This window comes from Rhinopithecus bieti, unplaced genomic scaffold, assembly GCF_001698545.2.
Source record: "Rhinopithecus bieti isolate Rb0 unplaced genomic scaffold, ASM169854v2 scaffold_46389, whole genome shotgun sequence".
Classification (NCBI taxonomy): Eukaryota; Metazoa; Chordata; class Mammalia; order Primates; family Cercopithecidae; genus Rhinopithecus; species Rhinopithecus bieti.
The window spans coordinates 343,402-356,280 of record NW_016818836.1 but is presented as its reverse complement, the minus strand read 5'-3'; the positions used below and the strand labels follow the sequence as shown (position 1 = coordinate 356,280).

Sequence of the window (12,879 nt, the reverse complement as noted above, 5' to 3'; positions counted from 1 at the left end):
TCATTGTTCAATTCCCACCTATGAGTGAGAACATGTGGTGTTTGGCTTTCTGTTCTTGCGATAGTTTGCTGAGAATGATGGTTTCCAGTTGCATCCATGTCCTTACAAAGGACACAAACTCATCCTTTTTTATGGCTGCATAATATTCCATGGTGTATATGTGCCACATTTTCTTAATCCAGTCTGTCACTGATGGACATTTGGGTTGATTCTAAGGCTTTGCTATTGTGAATAGTGCTGCAATAAACATACATGTGCATGTGTCTTTATAGCAGCATGATTTATAATCCTTTGGGTATACACCCAGTAATGGGATGGCTGGGTCATATGGTATTGCTAGTTCTAGATCCTTGAGGAATTGCCACACTGTTTTCCACAATGGTTGAACTAGTTTACAATGCCACCAACAGTGTAAAAGTGTTCCTATTTCTCCACATCCTCTCCAGCACCTGTTGTTTCCTGACTTTTTAATGATGGCCATTCTAACTGGTGTGAGATGTTATCTCATTGTGGTTTTGATTTGCATTTCTCTGATGCCCAGTGATGACGAGCATTTTTTCACGTGTCTGTTGGCTGTATGAATGTCTTCTTTTGAGAAATGTCTGTTCATATTCTTTGCCCACTTTTCGATGGGGTTGTTTGTTTTTTTCTTGTAATTTTGTTTGAGTTCTTTGCAAGTTCTGGATATTAGCCCTTTGTCAGATAAGTAGATTGCAAAAATTTTCTCCCATTCTGTAGGTTGCCTGTTCACTTTATTTAGTTCTTAAATGCACGTCACTTCTATTTGGAGCCAGAGAACCGCAGGCTTGGAATCATAGGAACCAGAACATTTCAGTTTTATGAGCTGAGACCTGTGCAGAAGAAGCAACTTCATTAGCGAGGCTCTTGCCCCCCACCACCCTTTTCTCACAGGCCATCTCTCTGTTCCCTGCAGGCAGTGGTTCAGTTGGAAGGTGACAATAAACTGGTGACAACTTTCAAAAACATCAAGTCTGTGACCGAACTCAACGGCGACATAATCACCAGTGTAAGTTGGTGGTGCTCTGAGCCTGTGGCTCCCCGTGCTTGAGGGGAGAGGGGAGGTGAAGCATGGGGAGTGGTTCACATACCCTAATGCCACCCCTCCACCCTCCAACCCCTAAACTTCTTTCCTATGGTCAGTATCTGCCAGCACTTACTGCGGATCCACAATGTCCCAGGCAGTTTACACATATTATCACTAATCCTTTCTGCTCAGCACTAACCAAGCAGCCACAGAGGCCTCCACCTGCCCTGCACGCCCACAGTGCTTCATAAATGCCTTTGCCCTTTTAGCGTTTATAAACAGAATCCCATTCATGGTGATATTATGGCACCTGACAAGCCTGGCACAGTCCAGTTATGCAGTCAGCCTTGATGCCTGGCTGCCAGCCACATCCTATACCCTATTTGGGGGTAGGGGAGGAATAGTGCAGTGTTTCTCCTGCAGGTATGTCCCCCTGACTCTTCTTTGCCACCAGTATATTTTTAGGGAGTCACATACAACAGAACACTGCCTCAGGAGGCTGTCATCATCACTCTGTTCAAATGGAAAAATTCTTTTTTTTTTTTTGAGATGGAGTCTTGCTCATCGCCCAGGCTGGAGTGCAGTGGCACCATCACGGCTCACTGCAAGGTCCGCCTCCCGGGTTCACGCCATTCTCCTGTCTCAGCCTCCCGTGTAGCTGGGACTACAGGCGCCCACCACCACACCTGGCTAACTTTTTGTATTTTTAGTAGAGACGGCATTTCACCGTATTAGCCAGGATAGTCTCGATCTCCTGACCTCGTGATCCACCCGCCTCGGCCTCCCAAAGTGCTGGGATTACAGGCGTGAGCCACCGCACCTGGCCGGAAAAATTCTTAAACTAGAGAGAGTGTGAGCATTACCCATCCAGTCTGCAGTTTCCCCCTCCACCCCAGCACATTCCCAGGAGGGCAGGGGAGCAGGAGATGAGCCGTCCTGCAGTAAGTCCTGGCCAACACCCTTTGATAGACTCCATCTCACCTAATCCTCCTGTCTTCTTCAAGGGAGGCTGGATGAGGGATTCAATAGACAGGTTGACCTATCCAAGTCATCAGCTAATAAATGGTAAATCCAGGGCTTGAACCCATCAAGCAGAAACCATTGCATTGCTGCTGAAGCTAAGGGGCTCCTTTTCACCCTGATGACATGGTATGTCATTCCAGCAGTCTTATTCAAGAGAACTGGCAGGGGTGGAGGGAACATCCTTAAAAACTCAAAAGCTGATGCATCCACTGTTTTTATAAGCTTCACAGCTCCAGGAGGACAATTATGTGCTACTCACTGCCTTCCAGGCTGTGCGCCTAGTTGTGTCCATGTGCATATATCCTTGGTGCTCAACATGTATTTAGTGCATAGTAGGTACTCAATGAAACTTTGAGAGATTGGATTGGGCTGGTTTGGATGGTCTTGCTATAACAGTCACTGATGTAGAAAAGAATTGAGTCAAAGGCAGGAGGACTTTCCAGGTGAGGAGGAGAAGTGATAAAGACTTGGCATAGGATTTTGGAAAACATTGCCAACCCTTCCTCTGGTCCTACAGGAAACCAGATGAATTTTTGAATTGTTTCATATGCCAACATATTTGGTGCTGTTTTTTAAGCTTAATTTTGTTTTTTACAATACAACATCAGATGAACACTTCATAATTTCTCTTCTGGCTTTCAGACCATGACATTGGGCGACATTGTCTTCAAGAGAAGCAGCAAGAGAATTTAAACAAGTCTGCATTTCATATTATCTTAGTACGTAAAATTCATGTAATAAAGTGAACTTTGTTTTTAAAAAAAAACTGTCTTTTCTCCTCAATGCCTTTTCATTGATGGTGCTATTGCTCACCATATTTTCATAAATATATTTTCATAAATGTTGATAATCCACGTGATCCACACTACTAGGTCAAATCCGAAGAGTAATTCCCTGAACACAAAACCCATGCTGCCCACTCAGGTGTATCTGCCAGGAAAGCCAGGTGTGGCTAGAGCTGCAGGAAGGCCCTGGAATGCCCTTTCCCAGTCAGGCACATGGGCAAGGAGCTGGAGCCAGAGGATGTGCAGTGGGCTGTCCTTGGGTGGCTCTCTCAAGGGAGCAGGAAGACTGGGCAGAAAAGGAGAGCTATACCCACAAGCACAGCCACAGTACCAGCCCACCAGCAGACAGGTGCAAAAGGTCAGCACTGACCCACCAAATAAACCTTTCCTCCTGTGGGAGGCTGAGCAAGGGGCTTAGTGAGAGGTACCAGAAGTGGACAGAGGAGGCTCAGTGGAAGTTCCCTCCATGCTATGGGCAGGGGCAGAAGGTAGGGGAAGGGGAGGAGTCCCTTCAATACCACTTCGTGCCAAACTGTTAGGGGTTGAATTGCATTCCCCCAAAATTTATATGTTGAAGTCCTAGACCCCCAGTATCTTGGAATGTGACCTCATTTGGAAATAAGGTCATTGCAAATGTAATTAATTACAATGTCATACTGAAGTAGGGTGGGCCCCTAATCCACTATGTCTGGCGTCCTTATAAAAGGGGGAAATTTGGACACAGAGACATGCACATGGAGGGTGTCCATGTGAAGACTAGAGCTATGCTGCCACAAATCAAGGAACTGTTCGAAGCTGAGAGACAGTCCTGGACCAGATCCTTCCCTGACTCCTTCAGAGGGGCCATGGCCCTGCCGTCACCTTGATCTTAGGTTAACGGCCTCCAGAATTGCGAGATAATACATTTCTATTGTTTAAGCCTCCCAGTTTGTGGTACAATGGCAGTCCTAGCAAACTAATAATAGTACTCATATCCCTCAGAGCTGCCATTTCTACCTTCATAAGACGTTTCGGCACCCAGAACTGTATGCAGACCACAGTAAGCCTTGATGAATGACTGAATCGTTCACATTCCCCCTCTTCTCTTCCCACTTCTAGAGTTGAAATTATTACTTGTTACTTGGATTGTTTCCCAGGCTACCTGTAGCACCTCCCTGCCCCACTCTCACCTGCAGATCTCCAGACCACAACAGCATCCTACTCCTTAAACACACCACCAACCATAATGTGTCCTATCTCATTGCCCAGCACATAAGAGTCACACTCCTAAACCTGGCATCCAAGTCCCTATATCATGGGTCAGCAACCTTTTTCTGTAAAGATCTGGAGAATACATTTCCTCAGCTCTGCGGGCCATTTGGTCTCTGTCACAAGTACTTAATTCTGCCACTGCAGTGCGAAAGCAGCCACAGCCAAATAATGTGGCTGTGTTCCAACAAAACTCTATCAGCACTGAAATTTCAATTTCATATAACTTGTACATCTATTATATAGTATAGTAATAAACTATTACTCTTCTTTTAATTTTTTCCACCATTTAAACATGTGGAAACCATTATTAGTTTGTACCTTGTATGGAAACAGGTAGCAGCCAGATTTGGCCTGTTAACTGTAGGATGCCGATCCCTGCAATCACAGCCTGTCCAACCTCTTTTAGCCTGTAATATACATTCTAATCAAACTAAACAACCTCCCATTCCCCTCACAATTCAAGCACCACTTGCTTTGAGATGTCTTCCCAAACTGCTCAGCTGAAAGTACTCTTTCCCTCTCTGCCATTTTATCTGGACCAGTCTTTGCAACGCAGTTTGTGCCTTGCACTATTATTTTCTCCATATATTTGCTCTCCTTCTCTCACCTGGAGTGGAGCGTTAGGGAAAAAACAGATCCATTGTTTGGAGAACTAAGGCAGACTGAAGGAAAGAGTTTCAGTCTGCCTTTAGAGAATGATATTACTTCAGTAAGAAGTCAGAGTCAGGAGTTACGGGAAGCAAGAAAACAATAGCACACTATGATATGCCATTCACAAGAGTAAACTCCAGATGAACTAAAAGGCTAAATAGGCTGGGTGCAGTGGCTCATGCCTGTAATCCCAGCACTTTGAGAGGCCAAGGCAGGCGAATCACTTGAGTTCAGGAGTTTGAGACCAGCCTGACCAACATGGTGAAACCCTGTCTCTACTAAAAATACAAAAAATTAGCCAGGCATGATGGCAGGTACCTGTAAACCCAGCTACTCGGAAGGCTGAGGCAGGAGAATTGCTTGAACCCAGGAGGTGGAGGTTGTAGTGAGCCAAGATGGCACCACTGCACTCCAGCCTAGGAGACAGAGCGAGATTCTATCTCAAACAAATAATAAAAATAAATAAATAACAAGCTAAATAAATATGAAATGTTAGAGATAGATATGACTGTAGATAGCTTCCAACTATAGAAGAATTTTTTATACCAGATTTTTTATTTAAAAACCATCTAGGAAAAGATTAATAAATTTGACTACCTCAAAAATTTTAAGTTTTGTATAAAAAAGGTGCCATGAACACAGTTTCAAAAAAAGGTGTGGCTTACATAACAAAGGTTAATAGACAGAATATAAAATATCCCCCAAATCGATAAGAAAATCAACAAGTCAATGGAAAAATGGGTTGAGGACATTAATAGACATCTCACAATACAAAATATGTTTAGTCTTGTAGTAACCAGGGAGGAGGGATACAAAATGAGGTACCATTTAAAAAATCAAACTAGTAAAAAGTTAAAAGGTTGATAACACCTGGGGTTTATAAGGATGTGATGATCTCTGCCTTTGGTGGTAAAAATACAAAGTGGTGGACTGGGAGTGGTGGCTCACGCCTGTAATCCCAGCACTTTGGGAGGCCAAGGCAGGCAGATCACTTGAGGACAGGAGTTCTAGGCCAGCCTGGTCAAGAGACCAGCCTGGCCAATATAGTGAAACCCCATCTCTACTGAAAATACAAAAATTAGCCGGGCATGGTGGCAGGAGCTTGTAATCCCAGCTACTCAGGAGGCTGAGGTAGGAGAATTGCTGGAACCCGGGAGATGGAGGTTGCAGTGAGCCAAGATTGTGCCATTGCACTCCAGCCTCGGTGACAGAGCAAGGCTCTGTCTCAAAAAATAAATAAATAAATAAAATAAATAAATATGTGTGTGTATATATATATATGGTGAACCCCATATGGAGCACCTTTGACAGCATCCATTAATATTTTCAATGTGAAGTCCCTAAAACCTAGTGAAGCCACTGTTGTGTCTCCCTAAAGAAGGGTTTACACACATGCACAAGAAGTGTATAAAGGATGCAGTAGCCAAAAACTGGAAACAAATGCTCCTCAGTAAAAACAGGGTTCGATCAACTGTGGTACAGCCATACTCTGACATAACCTACAATAGAGTAAATGAATGAAGTAGACCTGTATGTACTGACATAGAAATATCTCTAAGACAAAGCACTTCTTTTAAAAACTAAGTTTTAAAAATAATATTGATAGTATACTATCATTCAAATGTTGTTAAAACATGAAACAACAGTATGCATATACATCTATGTATGTGAACGTATGGAAAAAAATCTAATGGTTGAACATTATTATCTAGAACACCAGATAATAGCCACTACCTCTGGGAACAGACTGGTGGGAGGTCGAGAGCTTTTTGCATTATTTATATTGTTTGAATCTTCTGCTAACAACTCGTTTTGTGAAACTATTATTTTTAATGAGCAATAAAAAAGACAGATGACAAAGTAAAAATATTGGGCATGAAGACATGGTTCTAGTTAACTATTCTATAATTGTGGACCTCAGCTTTCTCTCCTGTAAAATGGGCAAGACAATCCCTTCCCTCGTGGTTTTTGTGAGGAGCCCATGAAATGATGCAAGCCAAATGCCATCCAAATAAAACATGTCATTATCTCCATCCTCAGATTCCTCAGCAGGTGTCAGTCGGGTTTGATAGTGAGATCGTTAGCAGAAACTGTCGTGCCCAGAGAAGTGAACCTCGAGAGCAGATGCAGAGGCTCAGGGAGGAAAAGAGGTTTGCTCTGGCCCACCAGGCTGACAGAGAGTGGCACTGCGGTGCTTTGACTCTGGAGCCACGGGAGAAGACAGTAGTGCAGACAAGGTCTTCTCAGCAAAGCTTCCAGGGATCTGACAAAATTCCCAATCTCCCCGCTAAAGGGGTTCTTCCCCTGAGAACATTTCTGGGTGTTTGAGGGGGTTGTTTGTGCTTTTTCCTGAAAAAGGAGAATTAATTTCAGATGTTGAATTTAGATTTTGTGCAGGTGCCCAGAGAACTTTGGGCCAGAAGCCTGCTTAAATAAATGGAATAAACAGCTGTTGATGGTGTGGGCTATTTTTACCCTGACCCCTCCCACACTTCGGGCCCCTCCAGGCCTCCTCTCTGCCTGTCCTGTGGGCATCCCACCAGAGAAAGTGCTGTTTCCCATGACAGACCATTGATTTGCAAAGAGCCAGTTTGGGTGTCTATATCTACACAAAAGTAGCCTTTTTTTTCTTTATTTTTAACTGACTGCCGTTAAGAGTAAGCACGGTGATTGGTGGGCAGGGAAAGGGGTGGGGGTGCTGCCTAACTTTTATCTTCATGCTTTATCTTCAGAGCACTTTTTCTGTATACACTAGAGGCATGTTGACTATCCCATGAATTTGTAGCATGTCTTATAGAAAAACGTGGAGACATGGAATTAAATGCATCTTCTTCACATAGCCCAGCCTCTTTCAGTCAAAGCAGGGCTAGGCAATGCTAAGCCCTGAGGATACAGTGATCTCCGGGAGACTCACTGTCAGTGGGACCATAAGAGTGAAAGTGTCATCCACTGTGATGCAGGTAGGTACTAGCTCCAGCCCCTGCTGCAGACCAGGTGGGGGTGGTGCCTAGAAAAAACATCTCAGAGGACGTATGAAAGCATCCAAGGATACTTGCTTCACAGGGAGATGTGGTATAAATGGGGCTTGGCAGAAAAGGAGGCAGAGAAGGAACAGAATCTCTACCATGAGTATGCTTTGACTCTAGCAAGGAGTTTGAATTTGATCCTGAAGACAGCAGAGAATCATTGAGGGATTTTAAGCTGTAAGAGTAACATGATACTAAATGCTTTGTAAAAAAATAATTCTGGCCATAGTGTCAAGGACCAATGAAAAGAACCAAACCTGAATAGAGAGAGACAATTCAGAGGCTGTGGCAACGGTCCAGGCAAGAGATGCTGGGGGCCTCAACCAAAGCAGTGCCCATGAGAACGGAACATAGCAAAAGGTTTAAGCATATTTAGGAATTAGAGTCGATGGGCTCTAGTTACTAGATGTGGGATGTGTGTTAGCAAGATGTATCAGTCAAGATGTATCAGCAGGAACTAAGGCACATTGTGAGAATGTAATGAAAGTGTTAGAGCAGGTAGCTAGGTAGACATGAGCAGGGCAGGAGAGGGCCCCCCCACCACCAACGAATGTCAGGCAATCATTAGGTGATGCTCGGGTAGTTGTTAAACTGTCTCTCTAAAATAATAATTGGTCACAGCCAGGGCCAGGGAAAGGCAATCTCCCAATAGATAGAAAATCCCTGAAGACGGTGGTCAGCAGCTTCCCAATAAGAGCTCAGGATTTGGGCAAGTGGGTTCAAACATGTACATTAAGAGGCAAAATGGCAGAGCTTAACTGATACATGACCTTCTAGGAACCCTCAACTAGTAAGGAAAAAAACACCTCAGATGAGCGTGTGAGCAATTCCAGTAAACACACTGCGCATGCAGCCCCGCCCAAGTGCTGGCAGGCCACTGCGCAAGCAAAAATCAAGGGAGGAGAGACGCAAAACCCCAGGAGCATGGCAACATATAAAACCCCAGATCAAAGGTCAAACAGGGCACTTGGATCTCTCAAGTCCCCCGCTTGGCCCTCTTCCAAGTGTACTACCTTTCGTTCCTGCTCTAAAACTTGCTTCGGTCTTTCACTGTAACTTGCGCCCCTCAGACCAATGTTTTCCTCTCGGGAAGCGAGAATCACACTGCTGTGGACCTATTCGGATTTGCCACTGGTAACAAAAGGACTATTTACAAAGATGTGGTTAGAGTAAAGGGAACCCATTAGGTAGCTGAGGCACCCAGCCAGCAACTGCAGGAAGCCACCACCACCTGTAGACCTGAAGAGACAATGCAGGGGACAGTGTTACCGGAGCCCAGGGAGACCTAGAGCTGTAGAAGGACCACAACTGCCCCTGGCTGTTCAGTTGTGGGGGGTGTCCTTCTGCATTCCAGTCTCCTGCTGGTGCTTCTTCTTGGTTAAATGAGAAAGAGGAAGTCAACCTTTCTGACACAAAGCAGGGCAGAGAAGAGTGGAGAAGAGTTGTGGGAGAAATGGAGAAAAACTAGCACGATGGGAACTCCTTTAGTTGCAAGTGAAAGAAACCCACCCAAATGGGTTAGGCCAAAAATGAAAAGGGGCAGGGGGAACATGGTTCACTAGCTCATAGAACTAGAAAAGACAGATGGATCCAAAGCTGAATAACAACTCAGTATTTCTCCCTCAATACTAGCTGTGGTCTCCTGGGCCTCTCCACATGGCATGATTGTCAGCACCTCCATGGTCACAAACTGAGAGCTTGCATTCCTAGAGAACAGCAAGGACTCCTCCTCCAATTCAGAAGGGAAAGGGTTGCCCAACAAGGGTCCAATTGCCTGGCTTGAGTCACAAGCAGTATGGTTGGAGCCACCTAGTCCCAGGTCCCGATTCAGCATACAGCTTGACATTTGACATCAGCCTTTGCGGGAGTGTTTACACCAGGGAAATCAGCAAATGCTACAGATCAGGGCTCTTTTTCACATTGTTTTTAAGTCTCTACCAGCACTCCATTGACTCATGGGCCATCACTGTGTGTCAGGAAATGCTGTGCTGTGACAGGTTCAGGCTTCATCCCGCACCAGCTTGTCCTGAACTGCCTCCTCAGAGCCTCCTGGTGCAGGGCAGTGTCCCTAGAGAAAGGGCTGGAAAGTGTCTACCAAGGCCAAATATAAGTGCCACTGACTGACACAAGCCACATATCTAGAATTCTATCTGCTGCTTCAAATTTTAGTTCCCTGCACTGTCCCAGCTCTTGGCCATTCCCGGAAAGGTGCTAGGTCTATAAAAGGACTCCACACCTGCCCAGCACAGGTGAGCAGAAGGGAAGCAGTGAGAAAGGGCTGTGATTTACAAAGAGAGAATTTTAAAACCCTGCCTTGGTGAACAGGGAAGAGAAAGAAGGCAAACTGGACATGGCCATCAAAAAGCTGTATAGAAAGGAATATTCATTCTGGACTCAGGTCCCAGGTCTTCTGCTCAGAGGCTTGCAACTGTGGATGCAGGGCGGGTCTGAGGACTCAATAGCAAAACTGCTGTGGTAAGCAGAGTGAAGTCCCCCAAAAGACGTCCATGTCCTAATTCCCAGTACTGTTTATGTGTTACCTTACATGGCAAAGGGGATTTTGTAGATGTGATTAAGGTAAGGACCTTGAGATGGGGAGATTATTCTGGATGATCCTAGTGGATCCAATGGAATCACAAGGGTCCTTATCAGTAAAAGAGGAAGGCAGGAGGGGCAAAGGAGATGTGATGACAGAAGGGGAGTCAGTGATGTGATTGCTGGTTGGGGGCCACTGCCAAGGAATGTGGGCATTTTAGAGGAAGACTCTTGCTCTCCTGGAGCCTTCAGAAGGAACACAGCCCTGCTGGCGCCTTGGTGTTAGCCCCGTGACACCCATTTTAGACTTCTGACCTCTAGAACTGAAAGATAATAAATCTGTTTTGTTTTAAGCTACAAAATGTGTGTGGTAATTTGTTCCAGCAGCCATGGGAAATAAACACAACTCCTAAAGACATCTGGGGAGCTGTAGCATTGTTCTTGGGCCAGATTGTTCTCAGACCAAGCTTCGTGAGCTGGGGAGGCCAGGACTGGGAAGTGAGGACTGAGTTTCTGCCAGAGTGAGCAGAAAGGTACCGTGGCTTACAGCCGTGCTGCTGCCGATTGTACTTCTCTAAGAGAGAGGAGTCCTCCTGGCCCAGGTGAGACTGGATTCTGAATATAATTAATGCTGGGCCAGGAGGGGCAGGGAGCTTCTAGAAGGGCTATTTACTTTCATGCACTGGATGTTATCCACAACTGTGCATGCCTTGGTCCAGAAGCTTGGACCTCAACTGCCCTCAGAAATATTGTTATTCTTGGCCAGGTGCAGTGGCTCACACCTGTCATCCTAGCACTTTGGTAGGCCTAGGCAGGTGAATCGGTTGAGCTTAGGAGATTGAGACCAACCTGGGCAACATAGTGAAACCTCGACTTTAGAAAATAAATAAATAAATAAATTAGCCAGGGGTGGTAGTGCACACCCTGTGGTCCCAGCTGCTTGGCAGGCTGAGGTGGGAGAATCATTTGAACCTAGGAGGTCGAGGCTGCAGTGAGCCATGATCGCTCCACTGCACTCCAGCCTAGGTGACAAAGGGAGACCCTGTCTCAAAAATAATAATAAGAAGAAATGTTGCTATTCTCTCTGCTATGTGCCCCAACTACATTTTCCCTTCGGTATCCTTTAGAGAAGTGTAGTCTGTCACTCACCCAAGCAATGGCTATGTCTGCCCTTTAATACATGTATTTATCAATATATCAATGGTGCAGTGGGCAGACAGCTTCATCTAAAGGGTAATCAGAGGTCTTAGACTTGTTTGGCGTGGCCTTAAGGAATAGAGGTTTCAGGATGCAGATTTCATCCCAGTTTAAGTGAAGACTTCTTTAATGGTCTTTCTACGATCTGTTTTGCTACTCCCATGTAGTGAAGCTCCTTTATAGACTGACAACACTGCGAATTAATGTGTTCCTAAGTTAGGCCATCACTGTGGTTTAAATATTCCCACCATGGCCAATTTTAAGTTATCAGTGTGATATTGATGAATGCAGAGTTGGGAAGAGATATGCCCTGCCGGCTCTCCCAAGCTGATAAGAGCTAGTTCCATCACACCACTGCTTGCCTCTACCCTTCACCTTCATCTTCTAACTGGGAGAAGGGACACCCCAGGAGAAGCAAGATTGGAATGCTCAAAGTGTAATAATAGCTAATAATAGTCACTAAGCACATATGATGGGCTGGGTTCTCAGGGCTTTACACTTTAAAAAGTTAGTCCTCACAGCAAACTTATGCAGTAGGTAGAAGTCAGGAAGCTGAGGCATGGGTGAAATAACTAGTGCAAGGTCACACAGATAAGATTAGGAAAGCTGGGATAAAGACAAACTTGGATGGTTTTTCTTAGTGTCCATGTTCTTAGAAACGACACTGAAGTATTTCTCTAAAATTGCACAATCTAATATGGTAGCCACTATCCACATTGGCTAGCTAAGTATAAATTAGTTGAAATTAAATAACATTTAAAATTCTGTTATTCTATCATACTCCAGTGCTCAATAGTCACAAGCTGCTAGTAGCTACTGTCCTGTATTGGACAACATAGATATAATACATTTCCATCATCACAGAAAATTCCATTAGACAGTGCTGCTCTAAAAAGATTGTCAGAAAGAAAGAAGCCACACTTATTGCTTGGAAACACAAAGTGTTTAATAGGATTTGCTGACTGCTATAACATAAAAACTCAAAATACAGTTTCATGGTTCTTTTGCATTGAAGTAAGCAAATTCATTCATTTCTTCATTCATTCATTCATTCATTCATTTATTCAACACACATTTACTGAGCACCTGCCATGTTCCAGGCAAGGTTCTGGGGATAGGAAGATGAATAGAAGGACACATCTCTTGCCTACCAGGAGCTCACAATCTGATGGAGGAGGTGACGTTCTTGGGTGGTGTTCTAAGGAAGAACAGATCACGGGAGAGGAGACAGGAAAGAGAAAAAGTTTCACTTTGAACATGACGAGTTTGCTGGGCCTGTAGAACATCCAAGAGGATAAGTGGGGCTGGAACTCAAATGCAAGATCAGGGAATACAGATTTGAGAATCATCAGCCTTAAGGTGGTCA

The 12,879-nt window shown here is 44.7% G+C and overlaps 1 protein-coding gene across 1 annotated transcript in view; it reads left to right on the top strand.

Annotated features, from left to right (window-relative positions):
• The window catches only part of FABP1 (fatty acid binding protein 1), a 6,601-nt gene extending 3,767 nt beyond the window's left edge, over positions 1 to 2,834 (top strand). Inside the window, exons 3-4 of the mRNA XM_017857586.1 lie at positions 935 to 1,027; positions 2,711 to 2,834. Of these exons, the coding sequence (XP_017713075.1) occupies positions 935 to 1,027; positions 2,711 to 2,761 (144 nt within the window). The 3' untranslated portion in view covers positions 2,762 to 2,834. The remainder of the gene's footprint in view (positions 1 to 934; positions 1,028 to 2,710) is intronic.
• The last annotated feature ends 10,045 nt before the right edge of the window (positions 2,835 to 12,879 follow it).